The sequence below is a fragment of the Anoplolepis gracilipes genome, chromosome 12, assembly GCF_047496725.1.
Source record: "Anoplolepis gracilipes chromosome 12, ASM4749672v1, whole genome shotgun sequence".
NCBI lineage: Eukaryota > Metazoa > Arthropoda > Insecta > Hymenoptera > Formicidae > Anoplolepis > Anoplolepis gracilipes.
In genome coordinates this window covers 6,599,946-6,613,854 of record NC_132981.1, presented here as the reverse complement: position 1 = coordinate 6,613,854, position 13,909 = coordinate 6,599,946, and the positions used below count along the sequence as shown (strand labels likewise).

Genomic DNA, 13,909 nt, shown 5'->3' with positions numbered 1-13,909 from the left:
TTTAGCTACGGGGGTGAGAATACATTATACATTAACGAACAACTGGCGCGACCGAAGACAAGATTAACGACCCGCAGGTATTTATAGCACCGATGTGAACCTGGCGCCCGACTTTATGAAAAAAAAAAATTAATAATATAGTCCGTTTGTACGTCGTTTGTACCTGTTTGTACCACACTTTTTTTCGTTTGTACCTCAACCGGTTCGAAAATAAAAAATAATCAAAAAATGGCCAGCGCTCGACTTTAAGATATTTTAATTTCATTAATGCCATTCGATAGAGAATCGTTTGTACCTGTTTGTACCTCTTTTCAAATCGTTTGTACCTCAACCGGTTCGGAAATACGGTCATTTTTAGTTTTAGAGTAACGCTATACCGGTATTTCCGCTATTTTTTTAGATATCGCGAAACGGCCAACGGGGTTCGATAGAGAATCGTTTGTACCTGTTTGTACCTTTTTTCAAATCGTTTGTACCTCAACCGGTTCGGAAATACGGCCATTTTTAGTTTTAGAGTAACGCTATACCGGTATTTCCGCTATTTTTTTAGATATCGCGAAACGGCCAACGGGGTTCGATAGAGAATCGTTTGTACCTGTTTGTACCTTTTTTCAAATCGTTTGTACCTCAACCGGTTCGGAAATACGGCCATTTTTAGTTTTAGAGTAACGCTATACCGGTATTTCCGCTATTTTTTTAGATATCGCGAAACGGCCAACGGGGTTCGAAAGAGAATCGTTTGTACCTGTTTGTACCTTTTTTCAAATCGTTTGTACCTCAACCGGTTCGGAAATACAGCGATTTTCGTGTTTTGAAATTAACGCTAAACTCGAATTTCCGCTATTTTTTTAGATATCGCGAAACGGCCAACGGGGTTCGATAGAGAATCGTTTGTACCTGTTTGTACCTTTTTTCAAATCGTTTGTACCTCAACCGGTTCGGAAATACGGCCATTTTTAGTTTTAGAGTAACGCTATACCGGTATTTCCGCTATTTTTTTAGATATCGCGAAACGGCCAACGGGGTTCGAAAGAGAATCGTTTGTACCTGTTTGTACCTCTTTTCATTTCGTTTGTACCTCAACCGGTTCGGAAATACAGCGATTTTCGAGTTTTGAAATTAACGCTAAACTCGTATTTCCGCTATTTTTTTAGATATCGCGAAACGGCCAACGGGGTTCGATAGAGAATCGTTTGTACCTGTTTGTACCTTTTTTCAAATCGTTTGTACCTCAACCGGTTCGGAAATACGGCCATTTTTAGTTTTAGAGTAACGCTATACCGGTATTTCCGCTATTTTTTTAGATATCGCGAAACGGCCAACGGGGTTCGAAAGAGAATCGTTTGTACCTGTTTGTACCTTTTTTCAAATCGTTTGTACCTCAACCGGTTCGGAAATACGACCATTTTTAGTTTTAGAGTAACGCTATACCGATATTTCCGCTATTTTTTTAGATATCGCGAAACGGCCAACGGGGTTCGATAGAGAATCGTTTGTACCTGTTTGTACCTCTTTTCAAATCGTTTGTACCTCAACCGGTTCGGAAATACAGCGATTTTCGAGTTTTGAAATTAACGCTAAACTCGTATTTCCGCTATTTTTTTAGATATCGCAAAACGGCCAACGGGGTTCGATAGAGAATCGTTTGTACCTGTTTGTACCTTTTTTCAAATCGTTTGTACCTCAACCGGTTCGGAAATACGACCATTTTTAGTTTTAGAGTAACGCTATACCGATATTTCCGCTATTTTTTTAGATATCGCGAAACGGCCAACGGGGTTCGATAGAGAATCGTTTGTACCTGTTTGTACCTTTTTTCAAATCGTTTGTACCTCAACCGGTTCGGAAATACGACCATTTTTAGTTTTAGAGTAACGCTATACCGATATTTCCGCTATTTTTTTAGATATCGCGAAACGGCCAACGGGGTTCGAAAGAGAATCGTTTGTACCTGTTTGTACCTCTTTTCATTTCGTTTGTACCTCAACCGGTTCGGAAATACGGCCATTTTTAGTTTTAGAGTAACGCTATACCGGTATTTCCGCTATTTTTTTAGATATCGCGAAACGGCCAACGGGGTTCATTTCTTTATAATAAAGATATATAATTTATAATGAATTATAAATGTAATTATATATATATATAAAATAACGTTAACTCTAAAACTAAAAATAGTGGTATTTCCGAACCGGTTGAGGTACAAACGATTTGAAAAAAGGTACAAACAGGTACAAACGATTCTCTATCGAACCCCGTTGGCCGTTTCGCGATATCTAAAAAAATAGCGGAAATATCGGTATAGCGTTACTCTAAAACTAAAAATGGTCGTATTTCCGAACCGGTTGAGGTACAAACGATTTGAAAAAAGGTACAAACAGGTACAAACGATTCTCTATCGAACCCCGTTGGCCGTTTTGCGATATCTAAAAAAATAGCGGAAATACGAGTTTAGCGTTAATTTCAAAACTCGAAAATCGCTGTATTTCCGAACCGGTTGAGGTACAAACGATTTGAAAAGAGGTACAAACAGGTACAAACGATTCTCTATCGAACCCCGTTGGCCGTTTCGCGATATCTAAAAAAATAGCGGAAATATCGGTATAGCGTTACTCTAAAACTAAAAATGGTCGTATTTCCGAACCGGTTGAGGTACAAACGATTTGAAAAAAGGTACAAACAGGTACAAACGATTCTCTATCGAACCCCGTTGGCCGTTTCGCGATATCTAAAAAAATAGCGGAAATATCGGTATAGCGTTACTCTAAAACTAAAAATGGTCGTATTTCCGAACCGGTTGAGGTACAAACGATTTGAAAAAAGGTACAAACAGGTACAAACGATTCTCTATCAAACCCCGTTGGCCGTTTCGCGATATCTAAAAAAAATAGCGGAAATACCGGTATAGCGTTACTCTAAAACTAAAAATGGCCGTATTTCCGAACCGGTTGAGGTACAAACGATTTGAAAAAAGGTACAAACAGGTACAAACGATTCTCTATCGAACCCCGTTGGCCGTTTCGCGATATCTAAAAAAATAGCGGAAATACCGGTATAGCGTTACTCTAAAACTAAAAATGGCCGTATTTCCGAACCGGTTGAGGTACAAACGATTTGAAAAAAGGTACAAACAGGTACAAACAATTCTCTATCGAACCCCGTTGGCCGTTTCGCGATATCTAAAAAAATAGCGGAAATATCGGTATAACGTTACTCTAAAACTAAAAATGGTCGTATTTCCGAACCGGTTGAGGTACAAACGATTTGAAAAGAGGTACAAACAGGTACAAACGATTCTCTATCGAATGGCATTATTGAAATTAAAATATCTTAAAGTCGAGCGCTGGCCATTTTTTGATTATTTTTTATTTCCGAACCGGTTGAGGTACAAACAAAAAAAAGTGTGGTACAAACAGGTACAAACGACGTACAAACGAACTATATTATTAATTTTTTTTTTTCATAAAGTCGGGCGCCAGGTTCACATCGGTATTTATAGCTATGACTTGTCGGGATCGTTTAAACAAATGTTTGTTTCTTGCCTTGGCGCGACCCCGCCTCGTCAGTTTCTCGAGAAGGAAAGGAAAGGTAAGAAGATTTCCCGAAGATCTTAAAGGTCCGCATCTGCTGCTCGTGGCGCCGTCGGTGCCCCCCCGAGAGCAGCAGACGCCCATTCGCAGTTGACTGACTCTCTATTTATTCCCTTTTTCATCCACCATACCTCGTCGACGACGCTTTCCGCTAAATCGCGCGTCGCCGCTAAAGTTTATTCGTGCGCAACGGAAACAGATCGACCGACAGATATCGCGGATTGTCGGCTAAACAAATAATTTCTCCGATATTGCTCTATAATGCGCGTAACCAATCGCGCGGTTTCCCCCGATAGAGGCGATGCGCCGACTACGCCAAGATTTATAGGCTACAGGGTACCGCCTGCCGTACTGTACCTTTTTCTCGAGGACGTTGGAACTAATCGACGACGCAACAGAGCCGACAGAAGGTGGCCGTGGGACCATAAATTCGGAAATTTCTTCGTGTGTCACCCCCGTGCCCGGTGACACTCTTCTTGTAAACATACGAGCGATCTCGCAGAAGAAAGCTCCGGCCATCGGGATAGGATGAAAATCTTACGGAAACGGAGAGAGGAAAGGGAATGAAGAAAAGAAAGAACAGCAGCGATAGAAGACTGGGGAAATCTCGACGACGCGGGACAGAGTGACGATAGCGGGGGTAAGTTAGGGTATAGAACGGTGGGCACCCGCTCATACGCGCGCCATTCACGAGAAATTTATGTATCAGAAGCATAAAGCCACAGTGCCGCGTCTCTCGGGCATCCAAAACCACCGGCGAATCTACAATCGTTCGTTTTTTTCATTCCCCAATCTCTCTTTTTTCATCTCGTCCCCCTTTTTACTCTCTTTCTGTTTCTCTTTTTCCTTCCTTCTCCCGCTCGCGCGATACAATCCAAACGGATACTGCACTCCGTCACGTATAATGATGCTGGAAACGAGATGGGAGAAATCTATGACGAAGAAAGAACATAGGGACGAGCGTGAGGAAGGAGGCACTGGTCGAGAAATAAAGGAAAAGTAATACTATTGCCTCCTTCTCAACGATATTCCTGTCGCAATGTAAGAACTTTCCGCAGAACATTTGCGGGCCATTATTTCCCCATAAGAGGGTTGGCCAGTGCATATAACAAAGAAATGGTTTCGCGTCACATTTACAGTTTTTTATATAAAAAAAGACTGCAATCGCATCTTCAATTTATAACTTTATATACTTATGTAAATTTTAAACTCACCACATGCAAAATATTATTTAACATAAAAGAAATAATATAATTTAACATAAAAAGAAATAATCCCCATCTTTTTTTGTTTATATAAAACACTCTAGAAATATTTTGCGTCGCAGTGTATATTAAATAAGCGTTTTACAAGTTTTTAAGAATACTATAAAATATGCTATAAAAAATCTAGCTTTAATAATTCAATATTTTTTATCATTTTAAATCTTACTGCTAGATAAAATGTGAAAATCTAACATAATTTTTATAGAAATTTTTTAATATTTCAGATTCATTCGGATAAGACTACATAACTGAAAGTATGAAAACAGATATATTCATCTGTTCGAATTTTTCTTTTTCTATCTGAAAGCACGGTTATTTATATTTTTTTCTTTTTAAAAAGAAAATATTTGTCGAATATTATTTGAAAAAAAATTGATGTTTGTGACTGCACTTTTTCGTATAAAAAAAATATTTCATCTATTTCATATAAGATTTAAAGACTACATTATAAATGAACTATATATATTCAATTTTGTGTATATATTATAAATATTTGGTTCTCTATAATCAATGCGCGATAAGATCACTTAACATCTAAAAAATAATCAAAAGATTTTTTTTCATGTTTTAAATCTAAATCTACACACGTACAAAATATCGAATTTTTAATTCTCGAGTAGAACAACAGAATGGTACTAAAAGAGAAACAAAAAAAAAAAAAAAAAAAAAAAAGTAAAACATGATTATGTACAAACGATAATTTGATGATACATGCGTGTAAAAATATTTAAATTAATCTCATATTACAAAAATAAAATCAAAAGTAATAATAACAAATAATATTTTTAAAATCTTTTATGTAATATTATATACAATACTAGGGAGATTTTATGTATGCAACAATAACTCAAGAGAGGAGAGAAATACTTTTCAAAAATAATTTTTAAATAAAGCTTTTTGAAATTATAATTTATAAAGAGAAATAGAGATAAAGAGGGAGAGAGAAAGAGAGGACGAGAAAGGAAGACATATATTCTCAGTAAACATAATACTATGAATTAGAAACATTATTTGTCAATAGAACACGTCATACGACAGTAAAAGGTAATAGTGCAAATATATGTCAAACTGAATCGTGAGCAGCATAAGTCTTGACTCACACTAGATATCCTAACACTAGATATCCGACTGTGAGTATATATTCCAGATTCTTTACGATTACGCGCGCTACCGCCTTGCTGTGCACGTACGTGTATAAATGGACAATATCTACGTGTAACGAAGCCTCGCAAAATGAGAAGAACGGTGAAACACGATCGGGTAAGAAGATAAGACTGGCTACTGCGAGATCTCCTTTATTACGCGGGCTTCCCAGAATGAGAGGACCCCCGAGATGGATACTCGCCATCTTATCTAGCGGAGATAGGCCGCGGTCCAGCTACCATATCTGATGAGGCACGATGAATGGGAGCAGCGTGACACTAAAGTACGAGACGAGGTGTCCTGCACGTCGAGCTTCCCTTTGCTATAATCATCCCTTTCGGAATAGTTCGTCTAGATTTGCAGGAACTCTCTCTCACCTAAACTCGCGGTCCTACCATGACAGAAATTTTTACCATTTGCTTATCATTTCAATTTGCAATCGATTCTATTGACGATGGCATGCTCTCCTTATTATTAATTTATGTTTAATAAATCTATGATATTGCGCAAGTAAATAGAATTTAGACATTGAAAATTATTTATTTAGAAAATATTTGATGTATAATAATATTAAATATACAAAATTTAAATAGAGAAATTTATACATGAATTGTCATCGTCCATTCGCAAATTCCGTATCATGTCGCTTATCATTTTAAAAGCGAATAGCCAAGCATGACGATGTTAGATCACAAGACACAGCGTCGATAACAAATAAAATAACCGGCAGCGTCCAATTTAGTAAATGTTCAACACTTCCACGGCGCTCTTCTCTCTCTTTCGGACATAGATAAAAACTAGTTTCATCAACAAATGACATGTTTATATGCTTTCTTCGGTGTCGATCGGCGGAACTTCGAAAGCAAAGTCGTTCTGGCGCAGTGGGTCTCGGCGTGACGCACAACGACCCCCTTTAGAGGCGCCAGGCTGCTAAGGGAAGAGCAGGAACAAGACGACAACGAAGGAGAAGACGAACATAAAAAGAGGAGGATGGTGAAGAAGAAAGAGAAAGAGCGGAGGAAGAAGAGAAGAAGGAAGGCGTTCCGACGAAACGGAGCGCAGTGTCGGATCCAGATAAGATCTCCAAAACGGGGATCAGTAATATTTTACAAAGTCATCGAAGTTGCTCGCTAACTTCGGCATAAATTACAATCGCTGTCTTTCTTTCTCTCTCCACCATTTACCTCCTCCCTCCCGTCACGCTGCTCATCCTCTTCGTGAAATGCTCTACGGCTATGGGAAGATAAGGAGGCACTCGCAGACCTACCTCTCTCTTTGGTGAGTGTTAAACAAACACTTACCATTGCTAATAACATAGAACACGCGTTCGCTTCGCAGTGAGCCAATAAATCCGCTTATCTAACGACCGTGCACGGCCGATTGCTATGGGAACATAATAATGACGCGAGGACGTGTCTCGAATTAATCACTGTAATCTTCCAGCACGGGAAATTCGTGAGAAGGATCATTAAATGTCAATGTAATCTTAAGCTAACACCTCTCTGTCCAATCAATTCGTGTTTAGATATCGCTTAACTAGACAATCTTATATATCAAGCTACGAAAAAAATATGTAAAATTGAATTATTGTTATTGACTAACTAAAATTTAAAAAATTGTTCTATACATTTTGTAACTTTAAATTTGCAACTATATTGATTATAATTTGGCAAATATAATCATCAAGGATACCAGAAAAAATAATGGAAATGGAAGATTATAAAGATTATAAAGATATTTTAAGTGCCTTGAATTAAAATACAAACACATTAGCACGCACATTGTGAATTTTCAAAAGTAGTACGATGACATATGGACTATATTATGCGCGGCTGTCACATAAATTTGAAAAGGTCCAACGATCACAAAGTAAATTATACACGATTTCGTAAGTTCACAGTAAAATTCATGTGAAACTATAAGAATCACCGATTGCAAAGTTAGCTATTTACTCGCGAAATTAGCGTCTGCGACGAGGCACAATAGAGCCGTTTATTATTTCCGACAGTGACCAAACCGATTGCTATCGCTGTTACGTTTCGTCGTGAAAAAAGATGAGAGACTCAGTCAGAAGGACGCGGAGCCCAGACCGTGACACGAATACGTTGCACGAGCGATGAAGTTCGCGAGAATTTCGCTCATAAATCATACGTGAAAAAATGTTTGCAGCTAATCCTGCACATGGTATGCTAGCGAAAACGTCACATATGACGACCGTGAATAATGATTGGCGGCTAACGAATCGATACAATGCTCTCGCGAGATGTGTAACGCGAAACGTTATGTTTAGAGTATCACGGAAGAGACTTGAGCCGATGCTCTTTTCCTCATTTGCGTAGCCGGCGCTTTTCCTGCGATGCAGGTAAAAATTAGAAATACGAGGGTCGTCTGGAAAAAAATATTCTACATTCTTAAATTATCATAACGGAATTAATCAGACGAGTCGGCGGGATGTTCAGCTGGAGGTTGTGCTATGAAATTTTAATGAACATATCGAGAATAAGTCTCGTGATTTTTCACATTAAAAAAGAGAATTTTTCTTCCCCTGTCTTCTTGAATCAAATGATAAAAAATGATAATAAAAAAAAGTACATATTTTTAAAAAATATTCTATATTTATTTCTAATTATTTTAATCAAAATAAAATTGAACTTGTACTTTATGCCACAAATACATAATTATCAACAATTGTATATTTTATGCAACATTATATAAAAATTTTGTATTAGATAATTTCGATACCACAATAATATATACAAAATAAAATATAATAAAAATAAATTAATAAATAATTTATCGCGGATTTAAATGCTACACTTTTTTACAAAAGCACACTGTCGGAAAAATATATTCCTCGAGAAAGTTTTAGGCAAATTTAAAATACAAAATGATCAATCTCTCCATTTATCTTATTCTCGAAGAAACGGCTGTATATATGTTTACTACCATAAAGATGAGTAACCGATGTGTAACTGAGAAGTTCATGCGATAATAATCTCAATATTCGAGATTTTTGAGGGTTTGAAATATAGATATCACCCACGACGAGAGACGTTATCTAGTGAGCCCTATCCCTAACTTCTGAACACGAATTAATATTCTACCACCGTGCAGAAATCGCCCACATTGCCGCAGCAGTTTCAAAAAAAAAGGAAAAGAAGAAAAAATTGTCTGTCGAGATAGGCGGTCGAATTCCATATTTGACGTCCCTATCGCTCAAGAAGAAACTTGATAGCTATCTATTTATCCTGTATCTTAACTATTTCGTAAAAATATATGAGTAAAATATATATATATATTTGCCAAAGAGCAAATAACGCGCTTACTATTTGTAAATATTTAATTAAGTACATGCATTAAAAATTAGAAAGACTTATAAAAGTCATATTAAAAAAAAGTAGTCAGCTTTTCTTTTAACTTTCATTTTTAATTATATATTTATTATATTACACATGGAAATGCAAATGCAATATATAAATAGTAGTTTATAAAACTTTTAATTGTAACAACATTAAGTTTCGAGATTTAAATAAAATATATCTAGTAAAAGTATTTCACGTTATTTCTATTTATTTTCTACTCATATAATTCACTGTAGACAAATAAAATTTTGCTAAAAAAAATGCAACGTGTCGAGAATATATGACTAACACAATCTAAAATTCATCGGGTCAGCATCGTCCCCCAAAAAGAAAGAGAGAAAGATAGAAAACCTACTGTTAAGCGTCGGCGAAGAGCGTATCACGTTTCGTGTGAGCCGATATTTGTTACAAGTTCTTATAGATGATGAAGAAGCGTTCGCCATGCGCGAGCCCAGGCAGCCCAAGAATGGGTGCTGGCCCTTTGAGGGCCCTATTAACAAGTGGCCCCCCGCGGTCACCGCCGTCGCCGCAGTGGGCCCAATCAGTTTGTGAGTCCAATTCGGAGCCTTAACTTCGACTTGTTTTATGTAATGTACGCGATGCCAGAATCAATTAGCCACGGCACTCTCCTATTTTGCGTATGCATACGCAACGTATATGCATAGCGGGCGATCCCGACGAGCCGAAACTTATTTGCAACTGTCCTGCGCGCGTTAGAAGGGCCGATGGACGGGAAAAACCGGTTCCGGCCACGAGTTAGGCGAAAATTAAATAGCTCGGGACAAACGAGGATTACAGAACGTTGCTGCTCGCCTCCGACCGTGCGGCGAATTAGGATGGCTAATTCTTTCGCTCAGATCCCGCGGATTTTTGACACGACCGACTTGTAAAGACCCAACGAATATTGCGGTTGGATAACGGATGGCGCCAAAATCTTTTTTTTTTTAATGTTTCAGCGAACGATTAAAATTATTTAACATCAACGAAATGAGTGTCCTTACTTCAAATTTATCTTCAAAAATATAATAAAAATATCTTTACAAATATCTGGACAGAAATGTTTATAATATACAGTGTATAGTATTTTATATTTTTTATTTGAAAAAATATTATACACTATAAAAATAAAAAATATTATATTACACATTACATTACATATGCGTGTAAAAAAATGAATTGCAGTGACATTATTAATCAAGAAAATAAAAAGCCGCGGTTTCTTTCTCCAAAAAAAAATATTATCGAAAACCATCATGTATATCATAAACTATCGTCATCAGTTACGGTATTTTGATCGATAATTGTTCAACGTTGATTAACATACAAATTATCATTATAAATGCTATAAAAATGGTCTGTCTAATTGTATCTTCAGTGAAATAACGAGAATCACAACGGCGCGAGATTATATTATAAGCGGAGAGTATGCCGATCAAAAGTGCGCCGATGTAGCAAACGCGATGCGGTCAATTAGATGGACTATCGTTACGTGTTTTAATGAGATCTCAACGTAAAGCCGAAGGTATATAAAAGTGTTTTATATCCTGTGAAACCTGCGGACCGTTGTGCTGTCAATTAGAAAACCATGCGCCGCTTATAATCAGCATAGGTATGCAACGTGGTATATGTACGGCCCTTAGGTTGATAATCAGAAAACGATTGATCTTTTATTATTTTGATAATAAAAATGTGCCGCAAAAGCGCAAAACAACATTTTATTTACGCAAAATGTTTTTTTCGAAATATTTATTGACTATATATTGACGATATATATTCGCAAATGAGATCAGATAAATAAAAAGAGAATAATATAGATTATAGATTGACTACAATTATAAAATAATTTTTCAAATAATACCAAAATCAATTAAATATGCAAAAAAAATTTTTATTCAATAAAAATCCTAGCATCTTTTATTGTATTTCTTTTTATAATTAATTTTATAATTATTTTATAATCTCCAATAAAGATAGAGAATGAGAGCTTGTGTTAAAAAAATATAAAAATAAAAATTATAATATCCTGTTATTTGTGATAGATAATATAAAAAATATTACATGCTCAATCTTTAACTAACCATCCGTTTTGTCGACCTATTGCTGATGGAAAATTCCAAGAATCTCGATGAAAAGCGATGAATCGCAACATGAATGGCTATATGTCAATCGACGCGTTATAATGCAAAGCGGCCGGCGTTAGAATATACGTTTCACTTTACTAGTCGGAAACTAATGGACGAGGAGAGGATCGGTGAGACGGTCTGCACGAGCCGCCGATACCACGCGAGGAAGGGGGGAAGAACGCACATATATCATGTTTGTTTATATCTATAGGGGGGGGGGGGTCATCGCGCGCGCAACAATACGGCAATTTGGCCGCGACCGATACGAGATCTTATGACGACGACGACGACGACGACGACGACGTTGCTTTCCCACCCTCCTTGCACCCGGAGTAGATGGGTAACTCCCGCTTCTACTTCTCTTTTCCTCCAGCTTACCGACGCCGCATCGATTTAACGGAGACCCGTGCCACGATCCCACGAGCCTGCGTGCGTAACGCACCTATACACGCGTGCATGTATCGTAACGACGACGCGTGTACCTGCCGCTCGTCGTTCATTTCGAGAATCCAACGCGATCTTATCTACTATGCGGTTACCCCGACCCTCGCGAAGAGAATCTTTGATTTAGTGTAAAGGGATGGATCAAAAGGGAGAATCGGAGAATAAAAGAAGTGGAAGGGCAGACAAAAAGGGCATCCTGTTTCAGTGAACCGGAGCTAAACGTAAATTCTGCGAAAACCATCGCGCATTTTTATTAATTTTGTTAGTAGAATAAAAAATATAGTGCTTAAAAATCATATATATTAAGTTATATTAAATATATTATTAAATATAAAATAATTATATATTAAATATATAATATATAAAATGTAAATACATATTATATAATAGAAATCGAGAGATACTTCTCATTGAACACTATAATATAAACATTTTTAATATACAGATCACAATGATATAACAATTAATTCAATTATGAATATGTTTTAATTTTACATTAAAAACATATGGAATCTCATCAATGTTCTCAGCATATAAAAATATTAAATATTTATGTCATGTTTGCAGTATTTGTTAAGTTAACATAATTTTGTTTTATTTTTTGTTTTAATTTTTAAAAAATTGCTTTCTTCGTATACTAAAGTATAATATGAATAAAAATTATTAATTTTATTATTTTTTCAATATTTAATAATTTTAATTTTATGTGTAATCTCTTTGTGTACAATTCAATAAAAAGTATATAATATAAATAAAATTAGTGAATTATTTACGGATATACTCACGTCCTTTAACGGAACTTTGAATGCTAAAAGATTGGTGCCCTTGATTATATTACCAAATGGTTTGTACTCTAACCACCTGTAAACACAAAAATTATAAAATTAATAACAAGCAATGTTGTATTTTTGCGAATAATTCGGTAACCGAGAGAGAGAGAGAGAGAGAGAAATAGTTCAATAAAATAGATAGTTATCGAATCAGAGATATAATGTTTTTTCACATTATTTTATAACAAATATTATTTTACTATATATGACATTATTAATATCTTCAAGTTGATTTAGACATTTCCTAATGCATATACACTTTGATGCATATGTTCGTATGTAGATATTCCTACATCATTTCTTTCAATTTATATATTATTTCTCTTAATCAAAAAATTTGAATCAATACTCAATTTCTACTATAATTACGTACCCTAATTTCACGGAAACGCAATTAATCTTCAATACATTCTAATCCAGCTTCTTTAACGGTATCTCACTACGAAAACTAGACACTCGACGCGATATAATTATCACATACATATCAAAAACTCGTGACGCCCGATTAAAGCTCAACATTCGCGCGCGGTAAATCATAACGACTAATATTTTGAAACTCGGCGAGATTTATAGTAACTAAACGCCATCTGCGGGAACGGAAAGAAATTACACAGGACATTCACGATTCACGCTCAATCGGTCAACTGTCCCGAGAATAGCGTCAAAATGATTTCAGAATTTTCATATAATTTTATTATCAGAACTATTGACATGTTAGACACGCTACAAGTGTGCTTTGATCCTCGAATCGCGCATCCAACGCTCGCGTACAACTGCCTTATTAGCGACACTGCCACAGAATGTGTCTCAGATGTAAAGAAAAAGCATAACCTCCCTACAATGTGACCGCACTTACGAACGTGTATACAAGCAATTTTAACTATTGCGTAACATTCAGAGATCTTTGTTGCATAGCGAATAGAAAATCGCTTACCTGTCCGGCACCGAATTCGTCATATTTGCCGCTCACTCAAAAATCTTCCCGTAAAAGTCGTGGCATAACACTGAAACGCAATACCGCCATCACACAGTATACACACACACACACACACACACACACATGCATGCAGCAACAGCAGCAGACGCGCGGACTCGACGACACGGTTCGATAGTTCGACTTCTCGATTGTGTTCTTTCGACATTCAATGATATTCG

At 36.5% G+C, this 13,909-nt stretch overlaps 1 protein-coding gene across 1 annotated transcript in view; it reads right to left on the bottom strand.

The window, feature by feature from the left end:
- The window catches only part of LOC140671959 (uncharacterized), a 44,423-nt gene extending 30,595 nt beyond the window's left edge, over nt 1-13,828 (bottom strand). Inside the window, exons 1-2 of the mRNA XM_072903729.1 lie at nt 13,689-13,828; nt 12,710-12,785 (exon numbers count right to left, since the gene is read on the bottom strand). Of these exons, the coding sequence (XP_072759830.1) occupies nt 12,710-12,785; nt 13,689-13,711 (99 nt within the window). The 5' untranslated portion in view covers nt 13,712-13,828. The remainder of the gene's footprint in view (nt 1-12,709; nt 12,786-13,688) is intronic.
- Between the last annotated feature and the right edge of the window lie 81 nt (nt 13,829-13,909).